The sequence below is a fragment of the Pocillopora damicornis genome, chromosome 11 (genome assembly GCF_964200805.1).
Source record: "Pocillopora damicornis chromosome 11, jaPocDami1.2, whole genome shotgun sequence".
Taxonomy (NCBI): domain Eukaryota; kingdom Metazoa; phylum Cnidaria; class Anthozoa; order Scleractinia; family Pocilloporidae; genus Pocillopora; species Pocillopora damicornis.
In genome coordinates, this window is record NC_142680.1 from 23,234,841 (window position 1) to 23,257,138 (window position 22,298).

At 39.7% G+C, this 22,298-nt stretch overlaps 1 protein-coding gene across 1 annotated transcript; it reads left to right on the forward strand.

The window, feature by feature from the left end:
• Nucleotides 1–58: 58 nt before the first annotated feature.
• LOC113678354 (HEAT repeat-containing protein 1) lies at nucleotides 59–21,587 on the forward strand. The gene is made up of 45 exons (XM_089187314.1): nucleotides 59–977; nucleotides 1,455–1,540; nucleotides 1,677–1,904; nucleotides 2,779–2,889; nucleotides 3,346–3,502; nucleotides 3,931–4,038; nucleotides 4,470–4,568; nucleotides 4,699–4,775; nucleotides 4,894–5,117; nucleotides 5,360–5,478; nucleotides 5,721–5,918; nucleotides 6,360–6,546; nucleotides 6,797–6,849; nucleotides 6,928–7,023; nucleotides 7,289–7,472; nucleotides 7,600–7,783; nucleotides 8,152–8,329; nucleotides 8,631–8,873; nucleotides 9,357–9,488; nucleotides 9,748–9,836; nucleotides 9,959–10,102; nucleotides 10,455–10,570; nucleotides 11,328–11,449; nucleotides 11,922–12,050; nucleotides 12,516–12,758; nucleotides 13,207–13,281; nucleotides 13,652–13,712; nucleotides 14,245–14,408; nucleotides 14,653–14,693; nucleotides 14,944–15,067; nucleotides 15,154–15,297; nucleotides 15,781–15,936; nucleotides 16,043–16,093; nucleotides 16,564–16,688; nucleotides 17,009–17,108; nucleotides 17,338–17,453; nucleotides 17,596–17,680; nucleotides 17,983–18,120; nucleotides 18,497–18,601; nucleotides 18,889–18,959; nucleotides 19,324–19,421; nucleotides 19,834–19,997; nucleotides 20,157–20,315; nucleotides 20,940–21,048; nucleotides 21,322–21,587. Exons 1-45 carry the CDS (start codon nucleotides 120–122, stop codon nucleotides 21,408–21,410), a joined length of 6,540 nt encoding a protein of 2,179 aa, XP_089043440.1. The 5' UTR covers nucleotides 59–119; the 3' UTR covers nucleotides 21,411–21,587.
• Nucleotides 21,588–22,298: the final 711 nt, after the last annotated feature.

Genomic DNA, 22,298 nt, shown 5'->3' on the forward strand with positions numbered 1-22,298 from the left:
AGTGTCAACTTCCACCTTCCCTCTCCACCCTCACACAAAATTGTCAAGCCTTGTAGCCAGGCCTCTTCAAAATTGTAGCCTTTTCCACGCTTTTAATTTCTAGCACGTGGAAAATTAAAATGACGTCCCTGGCAAAACAACTACAGCAACTGCAAATACCGGGCAGTTTGCCTTCAACAGCTACTGCTAAAGCCAGCAAAAAATCATCTCTGCTATTTGATTCGAAAGAGGCAGCTGACATAGACAACGAAACTGTGTTCTCTATCGGTTTAAATGGCTTGGAAGAATTGAAAGTTATCGAGCCTGCCTTTAAGATGTTTGAAAAGTCGCTTTTTGGCGACAATTCGATGTCTCTGGAGAGATCTTTACAGACAAAAGATGTGAACGAAAAGCTCGATAAGCATATTTCAAAGTTTCTGCAATATTTATCGCCATACTTCTTGCTAAAGCCAGCTCATAAGGTTTTGGAATGGCTTATCCGAAGATTCCAAATCCACGTGCACAATGTTGATAGTTTGGTCACTTGTATTTTGCCTTACCACGAAACAAACTTGTTCACTCGTGTGTTGCAGCTACTTTCCATAAAAGATCCTTCCTCAAAATGGAACTGGCTCAGTCCGATTAAAAAAGCTGGAGTTCCCCTTTCTAAGACAGCTTTCTTACAACACTGCATCACTGATACAGCCTTCTTCTCTCTCATTTGTGACATGGTAATGGAAGGTATAAAGTTGGAAATCCCTCCATCAAGCTCGAGAGTTTTGTTTACATTTTATACCTCAACTGTTGTTGGAGTCTTGGATATGATGCCAAGTGTGACAGAGAAATTTATGACTCTGTTATTGCCTCATTTACTGGCTGGTATTAAGTCTGGGCTCTCAGAGCTGATAGCATCATCGTACATTATTACAGCTCAGTTGTGTTTTAGATGCAGTATGGAGAAGGAATTGGTGAAATCCCTATCTGACAGCATATGTAAGGTATTATAAATTACTGTTATTTTGGGCATCTTCCATGAATAAAATACAACAGTAAATGGTGAGTTGAAAGTCCCTTCAAGGTTGACCCTCATGACTTAATTCAAGATCACCTGTCATGAAAGCACCAGGGACTAAAATTGAGTCTTGAAATAAAACTAGCAACTTATCAATGTGGTGAAGCTTTAGTCATTTTTTGAGTTTGCATGAATGTTTACAACCAATCAATTATCAATCAGGGCAGTCCTCAAATTGAAACTCTTCCTTAAGTCTTGTTACAGGGAGTAATCAAGTTTATTTTGATAGTCCATTCTTTTGAAGGTACTGTCTGTAGCTCTCCATGTTTCTGTGGCGTCTCTCTTTCCCTTGTCTTTCTCTAGCTTTTTCTCATCATTGGTTGACCACTATAACTTGTCATTGGTTCATAAGCTCTCCCAAACTCAAGTATTATTAATCCCTTCGTTTTTTAATAAATTTCAGAGCATTAAACCCGGATTTGCCACTGAAGGTTTGTCTTGTCTTACCTACATTTGTCAATCACAGGGGTTAAAGAAATTATCAAAGAGGTTAGTCTATGATACATGTATATAGCATATGATAAAAATGACTTACTTTTGCTTAATGTGCAGATATGTCACTCCTTATCCTTAAAATCTTCCATTTTTCATTTATAATTGTGTATTGCTATGTATTTTGTTACAGGTCTTTTAAAGCACTTCTGAAGCTTCCAAGACTGGTAGATATTCTTCACAATCTGTCTGTGACTCATAGCATTAATCCATTACTTGAAGCATTTGTCCCACAACTTGTATCCAATGGAATGAAACAGGAGTTATCAGAGGAGAGTGACACAAGAGCCCTGTTAGAGATTGTCTGGGAATTACTTAGAGAGGTTGATTTTGAACCAGCACTGGTCACAGTGATTGGCAGGTCAGAATTCACCATAAGTTGTTCATTGTAAGAAATACAGATGTTTTGAATGCTTTTTTTAACAGTGTGTAGTACAGATATTATAAATGCACTGTCAGAGGGTTAAAAACAAATAGTTCAAATAAAACACAGCTTGAATGAAAACCTCTGCTTCATCTGGAGGAAGGCTTAAGGTCTGATCTGAAACTGTCCCTTCTAGCTGCTTTATATTTCTTTGGAAACAATATATTTTTAAAAAATTTTTAATTTTGTATTTTGATTATATCATGTATCACATAAACACCCTGGAGTTGATAAGTTTGATTTATTCTCAGTACTTGTTTGCTGGATAATATATTGCTATTGTAAGGAAAAGTTACTTGTCAATCAGGTTTAGGAATTGCTAGTCTTTCAAGGCTAAAGTAAGCTATGGAACGGGTTGTGAGACCATGCATCTGGTCATTAACATGTAGCATCAATTATAGCACTTTTTTCATATATATTTCAAGATACTTCAGACCAGTGAGTGATGAAATGTGTATTCCCCGTGTTTGAAGGAATTTTCCTCTTGAGAATAAAAATCACATGAGTTGAGTACCTTTCTGACACTGGAAGAATGTAATCTCAACATTTAGCAGGCTTCAAGCCAATAAAATCTTCGTAAAACTCAGTCTAATCAGTTTTCTCTAAACAGACCTAACATTTGACTGAAAGAAACTTCCACATGCTTGACTTTGTTAATGATTTCTGTTCAGTTGGTGGAAATGTCAGGCACAGTCTATGAGAGCAGTCTTCTTATGGACTCTCTTCCTAAAGACAATCACATTTCTCAAATTACTTGTTTTTTTTTGTTAAATATTGTAAATTAATCACTGTCCTTGATTCTTACCTGTAGAACACTTCTTGAGGAGTACTGTGATGCCAGGAAAGCATTGGGTGCAGATGAGGGTAGAATTGGAAACTTGAATGAAAAAGTGAAAGATTTGGTGCAGGCCTTGGAAAAAAGGTTAGGTTTGATGCCTGCACATTTGTATATGTGTAGGGCTTTTATGTTTTTGAATAAATTCATTTACATCTTTAAGCACTAAGGGCATACTCTGTGTTGTGTACCCTGCTTGTTTCTTGTAGTTCTTCTTTAAGTGAAACTGTAGTTGGCTATATCCATCAGATGCTGATTAATGAGACCAAATATCTGTTCTGAAAAGCTGGCAGAACTGGTGTTTGTCACATTTGCTCGAAAAGTGCTGGTATTTTAGAGTTTGCTTTAATTAAGTTCTCATAATGTCACTTCTCATAATTGAATAACCCATATTTACCAATGGATATGACTCAACATTAAGTCTCGTATGCTTGGTGAAACAGGGCAAATGTAGTTCCTTTAGAAGCTTCTGCAGGTGATCTTTTCTTTCCTGTGACTAAAGTTGATTTTGTTTTTAATGTATAATTATGTTTATTTTACAAGATATCCTACTGAACTAGAGAGAGCTGTCGAGGCACATCTTCAGGCACTCAAGAACACAGAGGACATGACTGAGGGGGATGCTGGCATTGTTTCAGAGGAAGGTTCCCTCTGGACAATGGATCTGGTGTCCTTAGCACTCACAGGAGTAAAATCACAGGTACATGTAACTCCCCTACCCCCCTACAAGCACATGTAACTTCCCTGCTCCCCCCCCATAGGTGCACATAACTTCCCTGTTTCTCCCCCCCCCCCCCTCCATCAAATGACTCTGATGATGGAGTGTACATGGAGAATCACAATCTGGTGGATGAAGATGGTGATATATTTTAAAAGCAAGCATTTCTTAACACCTAATGTATGCAGAGACCTTTGTCATAAATGACAACATAGTTTCTTGTGAATTTTAGAATGACAGAAATGAAATGAAAATTTGTTTTGGCTCTCCAGCTGTAATTAAGATGATCAAAGAAATAGAATGATGACCATTATATATGGAATATCTGATGGAATATAATTATGTATGTGTAAGACAGAACATTAATATAACAGTTATATTCAACTGGATGTTAACTTTTCCCTCTGCAGCTCATTCCTGATTCAAACACGACACTAGTTTTGAGTCTTCATCATCCTCAAGCCCAAGTGCGGGAAATGGCAATCAAACGTCTAGGAGAACTATTAGCAGATAAAGGGGTACTGTTCTTCAGTTGTCATCCTGCTGTTATATTTGTGATCAGCCCTTGACCCTTTCACCCCCAAGAACTCTTCAGTAATTCTCCTTACTGTCTGGAAGACAACTCTTTTGATTCTTGTTTGAAGAATTTGGTATTAGATCAACTAGTAATTGATATTTTTTTGTTATTCTCATCACTTGCCTGCTTGATATTGTATGGATATTATAGGGAGAAATTCTGTCTTGGTCAGTCATGTGAGTTAAAGGGTTACATTAGCCTGAACCTGTTTGTAGCTTCCCCCCTTGCTTCTTTTCTTTTGGAGGGTTAGACTTGTCAATTATTTCTGATGCTTGTGATGGAATGTTGGAAGCATGGCTTGTTTCCTTTTTAGGAATTTGTGTGACTGTAGTTTCTATACAATTATAACTCTGGTGAATGTTGGCTTGACAGGGCTTGTCTGAAGACAAACAGTTCATTAGTGATTCATTACTTTCACGACTTCAAGATGATGATCCATCTGTGGTGGCTTGTGTGCTTAAGTTGGGACAGGTGAAATTTCATGATTTTTCTCAAGATAAAGAATATTAGTTGAGTTTTTTTGTGATTTATCATTGCTTTAGATGCACTAAAAATTTGTGATTATATTAATAATGTATCATGGGTATTATTTTGTAATTAGGGGCTTGTAGATAATCTTCCCATTGATCAGTTTTTGAAAGAAATGTTTAAACTTCTGGACAAGAAATCAGAGGAGTGGTGAGTGTAACACAATTTTATGGACATTATGATGAGCAAATTAAAGGAAACATTTATTTTTTATAAGTCTATCAAGCTAGATTTACATGCAGTAATAATTCTTTTTTTGGTCCTGTAGGGACAAGGTCCGAGAGGAAGCCTCTCTATTGTTGGTTGGTGACTGGGTAACCTGTGCTGTGCCATCACTTGTAGCAGAAGTTATGTTTGGTTTATTGCCTCGTCTACTGCTTCATCGTCAGTCTCACAAAATGGCAGTTCAGTTGTCATTAATTGTCAGCCAATCAGAGCTGGCTTCACTGCATCCTCTTTTGACTGGAATGGAAGATTTTGTTCAAAAGAAAGGTAGATACATATGCATCATTTACAGTTATATGCAAACATTCAGCAACTACAGCAACTAACAAAGTGATCTTCTTTCAGTGCTTACAAAACTGGTGTCACCTATCAAAAAGGGATTGTACATGTATCTGTATTGCTTATGTATCAAATTATATCTGTAGGTATCAATAAGTTGTATTGTGATTAGCTGAGATACATTTTGTTATTCAAGTGTGAATGTACTTTATCCTCTAAAACTCTTTCAGAGTGGAAAAGTTGCACAAAGATTGTTGACCTTGATAAGCTTGCCTTGGCCAGCAGCTTACTGATCAGTTGGCTTGGAGATAACTTGGTTAAGTTAGATGAAGAACAATGTGTGGAGATGGTGGGTAAAACAACTCTTCTCCCCTCCATACATGTGTAATTCTTGATATCAAGAATTATTGTTTTGGACTCATAAATATCACTGGCACAGTTATTCATGAGAATTGGAATCAGAACTTACACTGTACCTCTGGGCATACATGTATGTAACTGTAGATGTTTGAAGTCAGTAATTGTAAAGAATTCACCTTTAAAGGTTAATTTTAACGTTGTTACATTTCTTCTTGATTCTCTCTCAATCAGGTTCAGAGTATGATAGGGTATGCCAAAAGTCTTTCAGATGAAAGTCTTTTCTACCCGCTCCTGAATTGTCTGCTCAGTAGGGTCATTGCTACAGCAACAGAGGAGTGTAAAATGAAGTTTTGCCAAATCATCACAGAATATATCTTACCCGATATTTGGAAAGTGACAAGAATGCCAGGAAACTATGAGCCTCTCAAGGTACTGTGGACTGGACTGACATTTAATGTTTAAAGCAATAATCTGAGAAGTTTTCCAGTGCTCTGTCTTTGAATTAAGTGACCTCTGCCCCACTTTCCTTCATTTTATTATGCTCAATTTTCTCTTGGATTTTGAAAGAATAAAGAAGTGTGCTAAAAAGAGAAAACTTCCTTGCTTTCCTGGGATTTAATCAATGAAAAAGCAACTATATCTTTCTCTAAACTTGGAAAACAGGAAGCCAACCTGTATTACTTTTGCAAACCTGTGCTCTCTTCTGAAAACCTGATGGATGTAGCTTTTACTCTGAACTTTTCAGTCATTCACATAAAATGCAGAAGACCTTGTCTGGAGTGCAGAAATAGTGATTTTATGTTGTTTATATGTGAGCACAGTACCAATTGTTTTCTTAGGAAGGTGTTTCTTTTATGTATACATTTTTAGGATGAAGAGTCAGGAAACAAAGACACAAATCCAGGGCATGTGGTTCCATTTTCTCAACTAAAATGTTTGGTGAAATTTCTTGGTAAACACAGCAATAAGCGGCTGAATCATGCCAAAGGTGCCATTACACTGTGGCTGTGTAAGATGTTGATAAAGAACATCCCTACTGTGCCTTGTGCTTTAAGTGGTGAGAAATGTTTTTTGAATTATGGAGTAAATTATGTAAGTTAAGTGTTGTTGGACAATGCAGACAGTAGTTTAATTGTTAAACCATGGACAGTGTTGATAGTCAGTGAGCAGCTGAGATTCAATTACTTGTTCCTCCTCCCTTTCCCCAACTTTCTGTACATGTCTGGTTGTCAAATAATGTACAGAAATCTAAAGACATGATGAACCTACATCTTGTATAATACATGTGCATTGTTTGTCACTCATAGGACAGTGGTGGTCAGAGGCAAATGGTAATAACCCAGAAGGCATTTATACTAAGGTATGGAACATAAAGTATAAGGATACCGTTCCAAATTAAAAGTGCAATTTACAAGTCCTTACCTTTCCTTTTCCTTAGCTTCTGACAATGCTGTTTGAGGCTGTAGCATTTGGAAGTGGCACTTCAACAGCACATCAAGATTTATTCAAAGAATTACTTCAAGATCTCTTCCAGGTAAAAGACAATGTAGAGAGAGGTCAATTACGTACTCAGGTGTACATAATATATGTTAGAGATTTATCCATTTTGAAGTAGCTATCAGAGTTAAATTCATTTTATTTTTTATTTTCTAATTAACTTATAGTCATCAAATCTACTGTATTAAGCATTTTAAATTGTTGAATTAATTGTTTACACATTTATCATTTATGTGTTACGAGTTTTAGTTTAAATATCCATTGTTCAATTAAATGTCATTTTCCGTTACATTGTTTTCCAGTGCCATCTACCAGAAAAACTAGTCCTGCTAAAGTTTCTAGGACATTTATGGTGTAAAAATCTCCACCATGGAGGGGAGAGTGGATTAGCTCTTCTGCAAGTTCAGTGTCTTCACATTGCTACTGCATGCCTTAGCTCCATCAGTGGGAAAGCGGTGAAGGAACTGGCCAAGACAACATGTTCAGGTACAATAGTGTTTTTGCTGCAGGTAACCAAACAAAAACTTGAGTTGCCAATTATCAGGTTGTGAGTGATACATTTGTCATCAATGTACATTTGTATACAGGTGTAACTCGATTCTTGCTTTTGCAGTTGTACCTTCTCTTATGGTGCCGCTGTGCAGCCCAGTCTCTGCTGTAAGAAAGTCTGCTGTTGCTTGTATAAAGATTATCAAGTCCAAACTATCTTCTGTCCAAGCCTGTCCAGTGACGGCACTTATTGATGTCTTGAAGGACAGTGCTGAAGAACTTTCTGCAGATTCTGAACAGTTACATAGGTGAGAATATAATATTATTTAAAATTTTTTTCACTTATAGAAGAATTTCAAATTTGCCAAATTTTTTTATTACCTTTGGAACAGGTCACTTCTTGTCTTGAGGCGAGCGGAGGAAAGTGTTAGGAAAGAGCGAATAAATAGCGTGGAAAGCGAGAATAGCGCGAGGCGCGAGCTAGTGCGAGGCGAGAGCGAGTATAGCGCGAGGCGAGAGCGAGTTTCGCGTGAGCCTCAAGGGCGAGTCACGCGTGTGACCTACCTTTGCTCGCAAATAGCGCGTGCCATCCCTCGCGTGAAAACGCCAAAAAAGGGAAAAATTATTGCTCGTTGTGCAGGACTAATCATTTACTATTTGAACTATTCATTGACAGGGTTCTTGGTGAGTTCTTTGCTCCAGCGGTATCCCGCGGAAGGCCTCACTCCAAGTCATCGCACAATAAGATCATTAAGAACACGCTGGACTTCTTGTTACAACATGTAGCATCCAGTGAAACGTCTTCCTTTGTTAGACGTACCATACTGTCATCGTTACGCAGTGTTACTACTCAGGTATGAAGAAACTGATGGCTACAGACAAACACCGAGCATCTCGATTTTTTATGAGAAGTAGAATAAACGGTAGATTTTTAACACGGTTGTCTTTGGAGAAAGATGTTACTTGAGAATTGGTGTTGTTAGACTCTTTTGAATTTGTAGATCTTAGCAGTATCCAGGTCGCTAGTTGCTTATGAACCTAGTAATTGGCCGGATTCAACGCTAGGTTTTCTTGCGCTCAGTGGCGGAAGATCAGAGCGGAGAAACCAAGAGTGTGGGCAGCACTTTATAACGGGGGAGTGTCGTTTTTACACAGGAGATGCTTCAGACCCTGTTGCCGCTCGTGGAAAAACTATTAGACAAGTGCGAGGATAGCAAAGCCCTCTTACATGAAGATGAGAGCATTCTGCTACAACTGATTTTACAAAAGTACACCCCGGACACTGCTGCACTGCTGCAGGAGGAATCCAAATGTTGGAAAGAGATGTTGAGGGTGCTCTACCTGAGATCTGCGGTCTGCCCCGGACATCCAGCACCAATGTTGACTATGATTGGCCAGGTAAGTGCCATAAAATGAGTCTTTGCGACCTGTTTGGAAGCAGTATATAAGAAGTGTTTTGTCGCATCTAATCCATCAGAAGCCTTGATAGCAGGAACTGTGATTTTTCCCTCTAAACAGCTGAGAAACAGACGATTTCGGACACTTCCGTGCAATTTTGAATAGTTTCGTCCGATTTTTAACGTTTCCCGTCTGGTTTCAAACACTTTCCACATTTCATTTCACATCCTATTTCAGAAGCTTCCGTCTGGTATCGGAAGGTTCCTCCTGGTATCGGACATCTTCGCCTGTTTTCGAACAGTTCCGTTTGATTTGGGACGGTTTCATTCGATTTTCGGAGATTTGTCTGATTTTGGACACGTCTGTCCATTTTTGGACAACCCAGTCAGATTTAGATAAATTGAATTAAAACGTGTATGTTGGCTCCTGGACGCCTTTTTCTTATTTCAAACATTTCCTCTCAATTTTGCACCTTTCTTTCAGATTACAAATAGATTTTTCCAAGCAATCCCAGCAGAAGGAGTAAAGCAGCATCTGATGAAGATTTTTGTGGACACGATGCTTGAAGCAAAGGATGTTGTTATAGGAAATGCTGCCAAGAATTCTCTGTTGAAGGTACACTGTTAAAAAAACTGTTAAAGCTCTCTGCAAAAGTGAGAGATACCGTCCCGTAATTATAAATCTGTTGCCCCGCCAAGACTCGAACCTCAGCCACTTCTGATTTCGTGGTCGCTTAGCAGCTCGGGCGTTCAATAAAGGAGCATTCTGATTCATGGCAAGCGTTATAAAATAAAAATCTGCGGTTGTCGTTCATTCATGTGCACGTAGTTGTCCTTGTAAAGTCGTGACTAACCCGATTTTGCCCTCTTCGCAGCTTACTCTGACAGCAGATCTGATTACTGAAGAGCTATGTAAGCTGAATTCCAATACTGATAAAGAACCAAAGAAGAAGAAAGTGAAGAAGTTAGTTTTACGAGCGTTTGATTTATTTTGATTAATATTCATTAGTGCTGTTTGTACAATTTCTTGTGCCGGTTGCATAAGTTTTTTTTCTTTTACGGAGAAGGTAAATGTTCTTTTGACAGGGCGCGAAAGGGTGAGCAAGATGACGAGAACGAAGGAGCAGTGCAGCTACAAAGAGTTACAGTTGTTCTTGAATTGTTACAGAGTAAGATTAATATTGAAGAACCACATCGACTTCTACCAACCTTGTTTGGGACCCTGACCAGGTACATGTACAGAACTGTGCTGAGAAAAAAGAAGGGAAAAACCTTGTAAAGTTATGTAATTTGAAAACGACTCTCCTTTGTATGGTGAACGGAAAGTAAAAGCTTGCTCTACCACACACATTTCGTTGGACTTATTTAATGATGGAAACTTCTAAAACTTCTGCTCTTCATGTAGCTTGAATACCAGCTGTTTTGAACTTTTGCAAGGAGGTTTCACGTCCAATGTGTCTGTCGATTAATGTTAACAATAGGTTTTTTCGTCCATCACACAGTTAATATATGTTCAGGTTGGCATCAAGACTTTGTTTAATTTTTTTTGTTTGTTTCTTTTGTTTGTTTGTCTCCCCTTCAGGTGTGTAGAACTCGATCACAGTCAAACAGCTTCAGAGTACATTATGCAGCTGGTATTTTCTCTCATCAACAACATCTGTCAAAAACTATCTCCAAACAGCAGCGCGTCTATTGCAGGTAACAGAAGCCATCACTAGCGGTTTGGAAGGGGGGGAGGGGTGAGGAACTCATAAAATGAGGGGAACTTGTCGTTCACCCCAGGAGTATTAAGCAAGGATTTGGTGTCATTTTTTACTTTTTAGGACTAAACCCGATAACGTAATGTCAAGGTGTATTTGGGAGTTGCCTGAGAAGAAAGTAAGGAAACACCGTCATTTTACTTTATTGGAAGTCATTGGCTTGGAAATTTGAAAGGTGTTGACGGCTAATGGATAAGAGGGGGGGGGGGAGAGAATGTCTCTCAAGACATTGTGGTGCTGTATCGGTGGGGGAATTACAAGGTAGTTAATTTTGGTTTCATCAACTAAGTTAAAATTGTGAATTAACCGCCGGCCCCCCCCCCCCCCCCCACAGTAGAAAGTTTCAATAGCTGAAGTTTTCGTGGGGTAGCCCATCTTCAGGGTGAAACATCAACTTTAGAATCTTTTTTCGCGGTGGCCGGTTGATATTCGCATTAAAAACTCAGCTGAAGAAACCAAATTACTTGTGTATCTAATGGGTTGGATCACTTATTTAAATCGCAGTGAGTAACATCCAATGCAATTTCCGTTGAGGGTCGTTGAAAATTTTTGTGAGGAAGTTTACCACTGCCCTTTGTACAAAACTGTTACACGGAGTCCATTCTCTGAGTTCTGAATATTTTAATTCCGAAATTTAAGTTTACCAGGGATTTTCTAGCTGAGATATTCATTCACTGTCTTTTGTTTTGTGGCAGATCTCGTTCCTGAAGACCAGTTTGACGTGGAATTGATAGTCCAGTGCATAAGGTCATCAGAGAATCCGCGCACTCATACCCAGGCTTTACTCCTGCTTGCAACTTCAGCCAAGCTTTTTCCGGTAAATTTATTGAAAGTGTTTCATAAACTCGGTGGCCTGATGATTGGCACTCCGGTTTCTGGATTTTTAAAATTCGTGGTTTCCAATTCAGGCCAAGCCATTTTGTAGGCACCATTTTCTTACAGTTCCTCTATTCACAAAAGAATAGAAATGAGTATCGGTGAACGACCTTGAAAAAATGCTGACGAGGAAGGGAAGGGAAGGGTAGCCCTGTAACAAATAACTTTCTAGCCCGGCAGAGTTAAATCACGCCTATGCCCTTCATCTTACAGAAACCAGGAGGAGTTGCGGCGGGGTAGCTATTCAAGTCTTTCTCCTGTGCAGACTTCATGTGATTATGTGTAAATTTGTATGCCAGCTGAAAAACTCTCCTTCCCCCCACCCCTCCCCCTCTCAGCCTCCCGCGTCCACCAACAATGTGATTATAACAGACTGATTGGCGTGATCTTTGGGGCTTTTTTTTTTTTTTCAGGAAAAAGTTTTGCACAATGTGATGTCGATATTCACTTTCATGGGCGCGAGTGTCGTCCGCCAAGATGATAGTTACAGTTTTGAAGTCATCACTAAAACACTGGACACAGTGATTCCTGCGTTGATTCAGGTATGTGTGGTTTGTTTGAACTGCATTTACTTTCAGTTGTGCACATGAAGTGAAATATGAGTAAGAAACGTATAATTCGTAAAAGCTTTTCAATCGAGTGTCCTAAAACGGAAACTAATTACAACGTCTAAATACGACAAAGATGAATGATGAATGTCACAGAGAATATTTTGGGACCCAATTCTAAAATAAGGAAATCCAGTGTAGTGCGGTAAAATGCACGAGGGTCAGAGAGTGAAAGGCGCATGGTTTAGAGGGTGGAACGTGCGTTGGTCAGAGGGTTAAACGCGCGTGGGTCAGAGGGTGAAAAGCGCGTGGGTTAGAGGGAGAAACGCGCGTGGGTCAGAAGATGCTGCAAGTTTTCTACACCGATCACAAAATGAGGCAAAGCAAACCTATCCCAGTCCTGGATTAGTTTCAACACTCCCGTTTAGGATTTCTTCATCCACTTCTCAATCCATTTAGGCGGGTGAGAAGCAGCAGTTACCACAGCTGACCAAAAAGGACTCGGCGTCTCTGGATGACATTGTGGCGATGCTTATCAGAGTATTTGTGGATGCCTCGCCTCACATTCCAGAGCACCGCCAGCTTCCCTTGTTTGCTCATCTCATCGGCACTGTTGGTTCAACACAGTTCCTTCATACAGTGATCATTCTCTTACTGGAGAAGCATGTTGTGCACGCTCCAAACACGTCTGATGATAAACAGGTACTTGTTAGATTGCGAAAAGAGTCTCTTTCGACTCCCATTCTTTCCCCCCCCCCCCCCTCCCTCCCGTCCTTCGCCTTAATGGAAAATCACAACATCACACACACACTACACAAATGAAGTTTACTCAAACGTAGTCCCGCTGTGCTTCGGTTCAAGGCGAGAGTTTTTCCTAACATGTACATACCTTTACTTGTTTTTGTATCCCTAGGATCAATCGGTATCTGGATGACTGCGCACCTACTCCTCCCCTAACCCAACAACAGTCAACTGAGAACAAGTTAGGGTAATGTTGAGTTAGGGAGGGGTAGGTGCGCCGTTGCCCAGATACTGACATTAATGCTATTGCTCTAAATATTATTTCTGTAGACAAAGGGGAAAGTAAAGAATAGTTTAAAATATACGTAAAAGTAGGTATCTCTGACTTGATTTATTTCTTGTGTTTCAGACCTCTGTTGCCAAAAAGCCTCTCGGAGCAGACTTTTGTCTTAGTCTCTGCCATTGTTTCCACGTTAATGTTCAGGTACAGTAAGTTTTAAGACATGCGGTGTAGAAATTAGTTATACGAGTGTGAATAAGGATTAAAGTATCTTGCAAAACCACGGCGTTAAAAAAAAAGATATCTTGTAATATGAGCAGCGCGAAGAAGCGTGAAACCTTGTCTGTTAAGGAATTGACCCAAGGTATAAATAAATCTGGAAATGACAACGTATCTGGGGGGTTCTGGTCGCAATTAAAGTGATTTGTTAGTGGTTTGATGAAAAATAAAATAGCGGAAAAATTGTATCGTTTTTTTTTTTTTTTTTTTTTATATCTGGTTATTCGCTGTTGAAAGTAGAAACAACAAAGTTTTCAATAGTCTTGAAGTGATGCCAGAGAATTATTGTTTGTAGGTAGAAGCCATGTTGAAACTCCTGCAGTTCATTGATCAGTTGCCGTTGGAAAAACCTGAAGGTATACTACCAAATGATTATGATGTTAACTTTGTTATGTTCGTTTGTACCAGGACATGAAAGTGTTTAAATCAGGTGCCATCTTAGTGAATGATGAAATGTGTATTCCCCGTGTTTGAAGGAGTTTTCCTCTTGAGAAAAAAAATCACATGAGTTGAGTCCTTTCTGACACTTGATGGCACCTGAACGTACATTGGTTCGTTTGTTTATTATTCCTTGTCTTGGTTTCGTTGTTGTCCTGTTCGTCGTTTCGTTTGTTTGTTCGCCAGTCTGTTCGTTCGTTAGTTTGTTCGTTCTTCCCTTAGTTTGTTCGTACGTTCGTTAGTTTGTTCGTACGTTCGTTAGTTTGTTCGTTCTTTCCTTAGTTTGTTCGTTCGTTCGTTCGTTTGTTCGTTCTTTCGATCGTTCTTCCTTTCGTTGTGTGTGTAACGACGCTTTTCCTATAAGTAATCAGTGAACTCGTCGATGTGATAATTAGTCATGAAAAGATTTTCCTGTAAAAATTTATTTTCTTCTCGATATTTCCTCCACAGTTCGTCAAAAGCCCAGGATGGCTAGAAGAAGTGCCCGTGTATTCCTCGCTGTTACGCCTCTGTTTGATGTGGACACTCACTCAGCGAAACACCTCAGGCAATTCAAATATACATCAATCAGTGTTATTTCTTCCTTGCTCAACAGTGACGAGTTTGTAAACAAGGTAAATAACCACTGACAACAGTTCTTTTCAACACCTACCTTGACCATTAGACATTACTGTCAACTGTTACTCCCGAATTAAAACGATCTATCATATAAGTTAAACTGTTTTAAAGCGCACAAATCCAAAAACATTTTCGATTACAATTGCAAATTACAACTGCGGTAAAATTTCTCACTTTTGTTTCTCTCAGCAAAAACAGTGTTTTATTTCCTTTGTTTACCTTTCATTTGACGGAGTACAGGTCCATGTTGAGGAAGAAATGTTGGATTCTCCCTTTCTAAGGTAAACTTTGTTTATGTGTCCTTGTTTCATAATGTCCTTGTCCTTGTGGACATTATATTCTCTAAACAGATAGCTCTTTCCTTTTATAAAATGAGTTTTAGGGTCAGTGTCGATTAAAAAAAGAAATTCCTTTTGTGAAATCTTCGCTATAGTCAGTGGAGAAACTTGCCACACTCTGTTGAAACAACTGTAAAAGTGACTAAATTTCGTAGTATATTTATTTTTCTTGTTTTATTTTTTGTTTCTGCAGACTGTTACAGGATACATTAAACTTCATGACTAAAACGGCGCAACATGGTGATCAGGCAGCTGCTGATGTGACTGGAAAGTTTTGGAAAGCTTTGCTGCATAAAACTTATGAAATTATAGACAAGGTAATGAAATACGAAAAACTGTCTGCTCTCCTTTAAAAGAACCATGACTCAGAATATGATTAAATATCCTGTTCTCTTTCCTCAAGGTAAATCTCCTTTTACCTGCCTCGGTATTTTTCGATGTCATTGAAAAACTTCTCCATAGCAGCAATGGAACAGTGAAGCGTAAAGCTATGGAGTTACTGAACTGCAAACTAAGCAATAACGTTGGAATTCATTCTGACGAGCAGGTACACGTACAATAAGAATGTACAACTTACAGTGTAGTCCCAATATTCTGAATCCGTAGGCTTGGTCTTCGTGCAGGTAGTTGTGCTTATGTATATGCGTGATTTTTTCGCTTGATACATCTCCCACGAAAGTCGTGTTCCTCATGGTGGAGTTGTATCATCCCATCCGTGTAATGTATCCCTGGATAAAGCGAACTCAGGGGATGCCCCGGGTATGGACTCGACTCTGTGTATCACTTTGTTTTTACCCTGGACATATCGTACCCAAGCAGGGTCCTTGGGCGCGGACTTGTGTTAGTGTACCAATGTCATTTCACCCACGATATCTAGAGTTTAAACCGTGTTCCCCTCTGTGGAGTTGTGTGAGAGTAATATTGTTGTTTTAATTGTCTGTTAAGAGAGCATCGACTTGACATGTTAATAAAACGTAAACAAGAATGTAGGTTCTAATTATAATTCTTGGTATTATTTTCGTATTTGAAGATTAAGGCGTTACTGAACTTAGTAACCGAACTCCTCGCCATATCGGGAGGTACTGGGGAGAGTGAGGAGTCCGTCATTAACAGGCAGACAGCTTTGTACAGCTTGAAGCTTCTCACTCGATTGCTGGCCAAGGAACACCCTGACGAATTTAAAGAGGTACTGGAACTTGTTTTCTTTTACATTTGTGAATGAATTGAACCCCTGCCCTCCCCCCCCCCCCCAAGTTAACACTTTTGAGATATTACATTTCGTCCCGATGTAGGTGATGACTGTGGCAATTGATGTGTTTTCTTGCAAAGATTCCAACCCTCAGGTAAGTTACCCACGTCTACATTCTCGTTCTCCTTGGTGACGCATTTCAGCATTTGTCGGTAATACAGTCTCAGTTGCAGTGGGTCGTGTTTGAGAATCAAAACGCGGCGTTTTTCTATGCCCACCAAAGACTTGAGAGAATATCATAACCCCCTTTCCAATGGGATGCCAAATGTACGGAAGGCTGTTCACCCTCCTTCCCCTCCCTAGCAGTTTGTCGAGTTTCCCTACAGTTTTCAAGCACTGACATACACTCAGTGGTGCAGGGAGGGGCTATTAGAATAAATCATCTCGCTAATATCCCGTCCAGGGTTCAAATCTTGATTCAATGTCTAGACACTTCGCTTGGTTTACTTTATTTCTCATTGGCTCCAAATAATATTTTCTTTCGTTCTGATTGGCCCCGGCCCTGTGGTCAGCTTTTCTTTAGTTATTGAAAATTAAAGATTTCCTTATTTCTTTGACCTCAAGGTTGCTTCAAGCGCGTTGCTCTGTGCAGCAGAAGTGCTCGGTGGACTCAAAACGCACTGCATTCCCTTCTTGCCAAAGCTGATGCCTTCTGTACTGAAACTGCTCAAAAGAAATCAAAAAGAGAGGTAAAGACTTCACTATTAATAAGAAATCTGTAAAGATGTTTAATTCATTTGACACTGAGGTAGATAAAAAAAATAGCATGCGTCCGATGAAATCTTAGCTTTGATGATGACTTCGCGCTGTTTGTTGAAATTGCAGATTTTACATTTGGTCCACGATCGTAACAAGACCAGTAACATCTTTCTTTAAGCCATCTGTGATGTATGAATAGTAGCTGTCTGTACACACTGATTTTATGCTGGTTCTCCTGGCACCGAGAGGATTTAATTGACAAGTTAAGCCAAATGTTTTAATTATTTCCCTTTCTATTTCTCTCTTCCAGGAACAGCCTGTTGACTCTGTGTGGTATAACAGCTTTGTACAAAGCCACAGAAGCACTTCCACATTTTCTTAGTCCTCATTTAGTGGATATTCTGATTATGGTAAGTTTGTTCTCGCTGGTACTCTCTTCTGTAAGATATATCAATTATTTTTGCTCGCGCGCGATTGGTTCAAACGCGTCACGTGACCGCCAATGGCCCACCTGAAACTGAGGAATAACGGGTGATAATCCCCAGGTGATATTCCTCAAGCTTCCAACCTTGAGGCTGTATAGACTGGAGTGATTTTCATGTAGTTCATGTCAAACTGGGTAGTTTAACTTTTTTGAAGGTGACGCAACCATCTCTTACTGGAGGAGAGGTTACAGAGGTCCAGCAAGAAAAGGAAGAGGTTACAAAGCAGTCGACTGTGGATGTACAGTTAAAAGATCGTATAGTCTTGCTCAGGTATCTTTTGTGATGAGTAGACTTGACAAACTTCCACCCTACGTTTTCACTGATCCAGTGTATTGCATTTGACTGACAGAGATTTCGTTGAAATGTGTTGCTAAGCCTTCCTCTCGTCTTACTTTCTTTTCTTCCTTTTTAGGAAAGAACTGGCTTGTAATATTGCACCACGAGTGCTGATATCGGCAGTGTCTGATTGCTACAACAGTATTGTCAACAAACATAAGGTTGATAATTTTTTTACTAAGTTTTTTGTAGTTTATCTTTATGTTATCATTCAGATCTCCAATCATGATCGTCAATTTTAATGTTTTCCCGTTGTAATCAGTTACCTCAGGGACATTACAGCCTCTTATCAAACTGTGATCTAATTTACATCGAAAGCCACCTTATTATTCTCCTTAATTTTGTAGTTCTCGGGTGCTCGTGCCCTTCTCTGATTGGTTTAAAATCCCACTTTGTTTCTGGTGCCAAAGCGAACATTGTCGGCAATCGTTCGTGATAACCTGTTTTGTTGTCATCTTTTTAGGAACGTGTTTTTGTGCTTATGGATGTTCTGGCAGAATGTGTGAAAGCCATGAAAAAAGAGGATATTAAAACCTACCATTCCAATCTCTTTACGCTGTTCTTAGAAGCGTTGGATTTCAGAACTCACCACAACCAGGAGGTAGGCTCGGTAGCGATTCGTTGTTATCGTTTTTTGGAAATAAGATTTTTATACTTCTTACGATGTTTTTAATATTTACCTGGGTAGTATTTGTTAATTTTTTTTAAGGGCACACTTAATTTGGAGCCTCGCTCTGTTGTGTGTCCCGCACCTTCGTCTCTCGCTCTTGTGACCTCTTCAAATGTCTTTCTTTTTCTTAGCATTTTAGCATTTTAGCCGTGTGATCATGGTGAAAGCGATCAAATAAATAAATAAATGAGTATTTTTTGTGCTTCGTCTCCCCACCCCCCCCCTCCCCCACATTCTCTCTGCACAATTATGTCGCTGTTATTTTCTTCTCGTGTAAATGTGTTTCTCTTAAATTGGTTCGTTCCAGGACGACGATGATCTTGTGGACAAAACAGAGCGTAGTGTGATCGAGGCATTTTTGTGTCTCGTGATCAAGATGTCCGAGGCTTCTTTTAGACCGACGTTTTTAAGGGTACGTCAGCGACTGATCTATATTCCTCACCCTCGAGATCTCTAAACAAACTGACTTAACTGACAGCCAAACATTTCTTTGTTTGTCTGTTTTTGGATGCGGTGTCCAATCAAATGTGGTGTCAAACAGAGTCCGTTAGTTGAAAATTTCCTTTCTTCGATTATTCTTGGTGAAATCGTGAAATAAGTTATACTCAAATAAATATTGCGATTGGTAGAATTCAAATATAGGTTTATGTTTCTTGAGACCTCAGTTTTAGGTCTTACACGAACGCACGTTTCTTACAGTTGATAGATTGGGCGACCAGGCCTTCGTCCAGTAAGGAGCGGTTGATTATTTTCTATCGTCTTTGCGACAGGTGAGGAAAAAGCGTTGCGATACTATTGTAGAGATGAATGTTTTGGTTTGTCAAGGGGTGAATTGGACAAATATGTGATGAATCTCTTCAGGCGAACGGCAAACGCTTGAAATGTCAGCTTCCGAGAATCTTTACGGTGACCAATTTGCATTATCAACTCAGTTGATAAAGTCAAAATTATCTTTATATACTCCCCCACTGACGCTGCACCACAGTTTCTTTAGAAAGCTTCACCCTTTACCCCTTAGTCTTTCTTTGTGTTTGCTTCCAAAACTTCGGCCCTGCATGCTCTCTTCGTAATAGAATGAACTTTAAAGTAAAAGAGAGTATCTAAATTTAACTGTCCACGTTTGTTTATCTTCAGCGTGGCTAATAAACTGAAAGGATTGTTTGTGCTGTTTGCGGGTTACATTATGAAGAACTGTGCTTCTTTGCTGGATGCCGCAAATATCTCCAAAACTGGTAAGCATCCTTTTGAAGGGCAAATTTGAATTTAATATCGGAAATAATCCGGCATTTCATTGATTGAACTTTGGTACGTTGAGAGAACCTGCGCTAACCTCTCAACAAATCAGATGCTAAACAAAAACTAACCGCGACTTGGCCACGCGCGTTTTCCCGCGCTCAAAGCTGTTAGCTTGTTTTATGTTAAATCCTTTTTGACTCGTTGTGATGTCAACGTTTATTTTGTTTGCTGGCTGCGATAACTGCTTGGGGTTTTTACTTCACTAATGGGAATTCCCTTGTCCTACTTTGTAGTTAAATAGCACTCCTCACATGAAACAGATATTTTCGAAAATTAGCTGTGATGGCTGCTTTCTTAGTTTCTTAGGAATCAAAATGTATCCTTTTTTTGTTTATATTCGAACTCTAGAAGAGAAAATTTTTCTGGACGAGTCTCCAAACAGAAACATGCATAAAACTTGCCTCCTGCTGAACTACATGTTGGATTGTTTGCACAAATGCTTCATGTATGACACACACGGATTCTTGGACAGCGATCGTTTCCAGTGTTTGATGCAGCCTCTTGTAGACCAGGTAATGTTTGCGTGACTTGACAGCGTTATGTTACGACAAAAAATTGGTCTGATTCTTAAGATAGCTTATGCAGGTGAAGGTGATTTTGAATGTTTCGTATGTAATCTCTTGTAGTTAATTTTTGTACAATTTTTTTGTACACTGGTTTTTTTTAAACAGATTGAAAACATGTTGGGAGGAGAAGATACCTTCAGAGAGCGGCTTACGAACCACTTGGCCCAATGCCTCGCGCAGTTTGCCGTAGCCTCCGGGAGTGATGCGCAGTGGAAACCGCTGAACTATCAAGTATTACTGAAGACTCGACACAGCTCCGCAACAGTAAGTGTGGATTTCTTGACATTGATGCATCATTAAGTCAGTCAAGCCGAAGGTCAGTCAATGGGTGTTGGGTTTAAGTGTTAGTCAATCGCTAAGTCAGTCATTAGGTCGATTGGTCTGTCTGTCAAACTGCCCGTGAGGTCAGTCGATCAATTCAACGGCGACTTTTTTTTTTATCGGTAAGTCAACTCAGCGCATTAGTGAGGTTTTTCAGTCGGACAATTGGTCAGTCTACCAGTTAGTGAGTCAGTCAGTTTTTTATTCATATAGTCTGGCAGTCAGTCAGTCAGTTTTTTATTCATACAGTCTGGCAGTCAGTCAGTCAGTTAGTCAGTCAGTCGGTTTTTTATTCGTACAGTCTGGCAGTCAGTCGGTCAGTTTTTTATTCATACAGTCTGGCAGGCAGGCAGTCAGTTTTTTATTCATACAGTCTGGCAGTCAGTCAGTCAGTTTTTTATTCATACGGTCTGGCTGTCATTCAGTCAGTTTTTTATTCATACAGTCTGGCAGTCAGTCAGTCAGTTTGAATAAGATAATTTACCACTTCAAGTCATCAACTCAGTTGATAATACTTAATTACCCAGTTTTAATAATACCTAATTGTTCACCATTTTTTTACTCCAGGTTCGTTTTGCAGCCCTCAAAGTTCTCGAGGGATTCCACACAAGACTCGGAGAGGAGTTTATGGTGCTTTTACCAGAGTCAATTCCATTCTTAGCAGAGCTCATGGAAGGTAAGAGAACAAAACTTAATGGACGTGACAAATCATTGTGTAACCCATCGTTACAAGTTACGCACTAGTTTGTTAGCTTGCGTAGCCAGCGGTTTTCTGTGCGCTACGAAGCTTTGAGCAGCGAAGCTGCGCTGTTTGTTTTCACTGTTCCGGTGCCTTTACTTTCATCGAGTGCCTGTAAGCCACATGGGCTATTGGCAGCCTCCCTTTTACTGTAAAATTTGCTAGAAGTATTTTTTAAAGGTCCTACCTTACTTTTTTGTAATTTTGCAGATGAATGCTTTGAGGTGGAACGACAATGTCAGCAGCTCATCTCGGAAATTGAGCAAGTCTTGGGAGAGCCATTACAAAAATATTTTTAAGGAATATGACGAGACACTGTTCCACACTGGGGAAAACTGCTCTACACTAGCGAACATTTCTCAACACCGGCGAACACTGCTCCGCACTGATGAAGTTGCTCTATGGACATGAACTTGATTCAGCCTATTGAAAATTGATTTCCTCTCCAGTGGGAATAAATATAACCATAATCCTTATTCATAAACTCTTATTTTTACTTTATTTAGTGCTGCAGAGAAAAAACAACTTTCATTGGATTTAACTCTTGACGCAGTATTTTGCTTGGGTACGAGAGTTAGGGCCAGGGTTAAAAGCTAAAAAGGATCGAAGAGATAAATAACAGAGCAATTTTTGATTGAGTGTCGAAAACAATCGTGGATTGCCCTGGTTGATTACCTTCCTGTGATTGTGGTTGGTCTAGAAGACTCGTGCCTCTTTCCAACGATTTCAGTGGGATTCAGCACCTTCCCTGTGAACAACCTAGAAAATTCCCTCTGAATGTCCTTCTTAAGAAAAGAGTAGAGGACTGGATTGACGGACAGCAGTGTTGGCGATCAGTGCAATAGATTGACGGACAGCAGTGTTGGCGATCAGTGCAATAGATTGACGGACAGCAGTGTTGGCGATCAGTGCAATAGATTGACGGACAGCAGTGTTGGCGATCAGTGCAATAGATTGACGGACAGCAGTGTTGGCGATCAGTGCAATAGATTGACGGACAGCAGTGTTGGCGATCAGTGCAATAGATTGACGGACAGCAGTGTTGGCGATCAGTGCAATAGATTGACGGACAGCAGTGTTGGCGATCAGTGCAATAGAAACTATGTGATTCAGCGTCTTGGTAGACTGACAAACACTGATGAGATGACACAGACAGTGATAATTCCAGCCGATGTATGTGACATTAT

Coding starts and splice junctions, on each gene's coding strand:
- LOC113678354 (XM_089187314.1), top strand. CDS start 120: ATGACGTCCCTGGCAAAACAACTACAGCAACTGCAAATACCGGGCAGT. Junction 5,479..5,720: donor AAGAACAATGTGTGGAGATG/GTGGGTAAAACA, acceptor TCTCTCAATCAG/GTTCAGAGTATGATAGGGTA. Junction 7,784..8,151: donor GATTCTGAACAGTTACATAG/GTGAGAATATAA, acceptor ATTCATTGACAG/GGTTCTTGGTGAGTTCTTTG.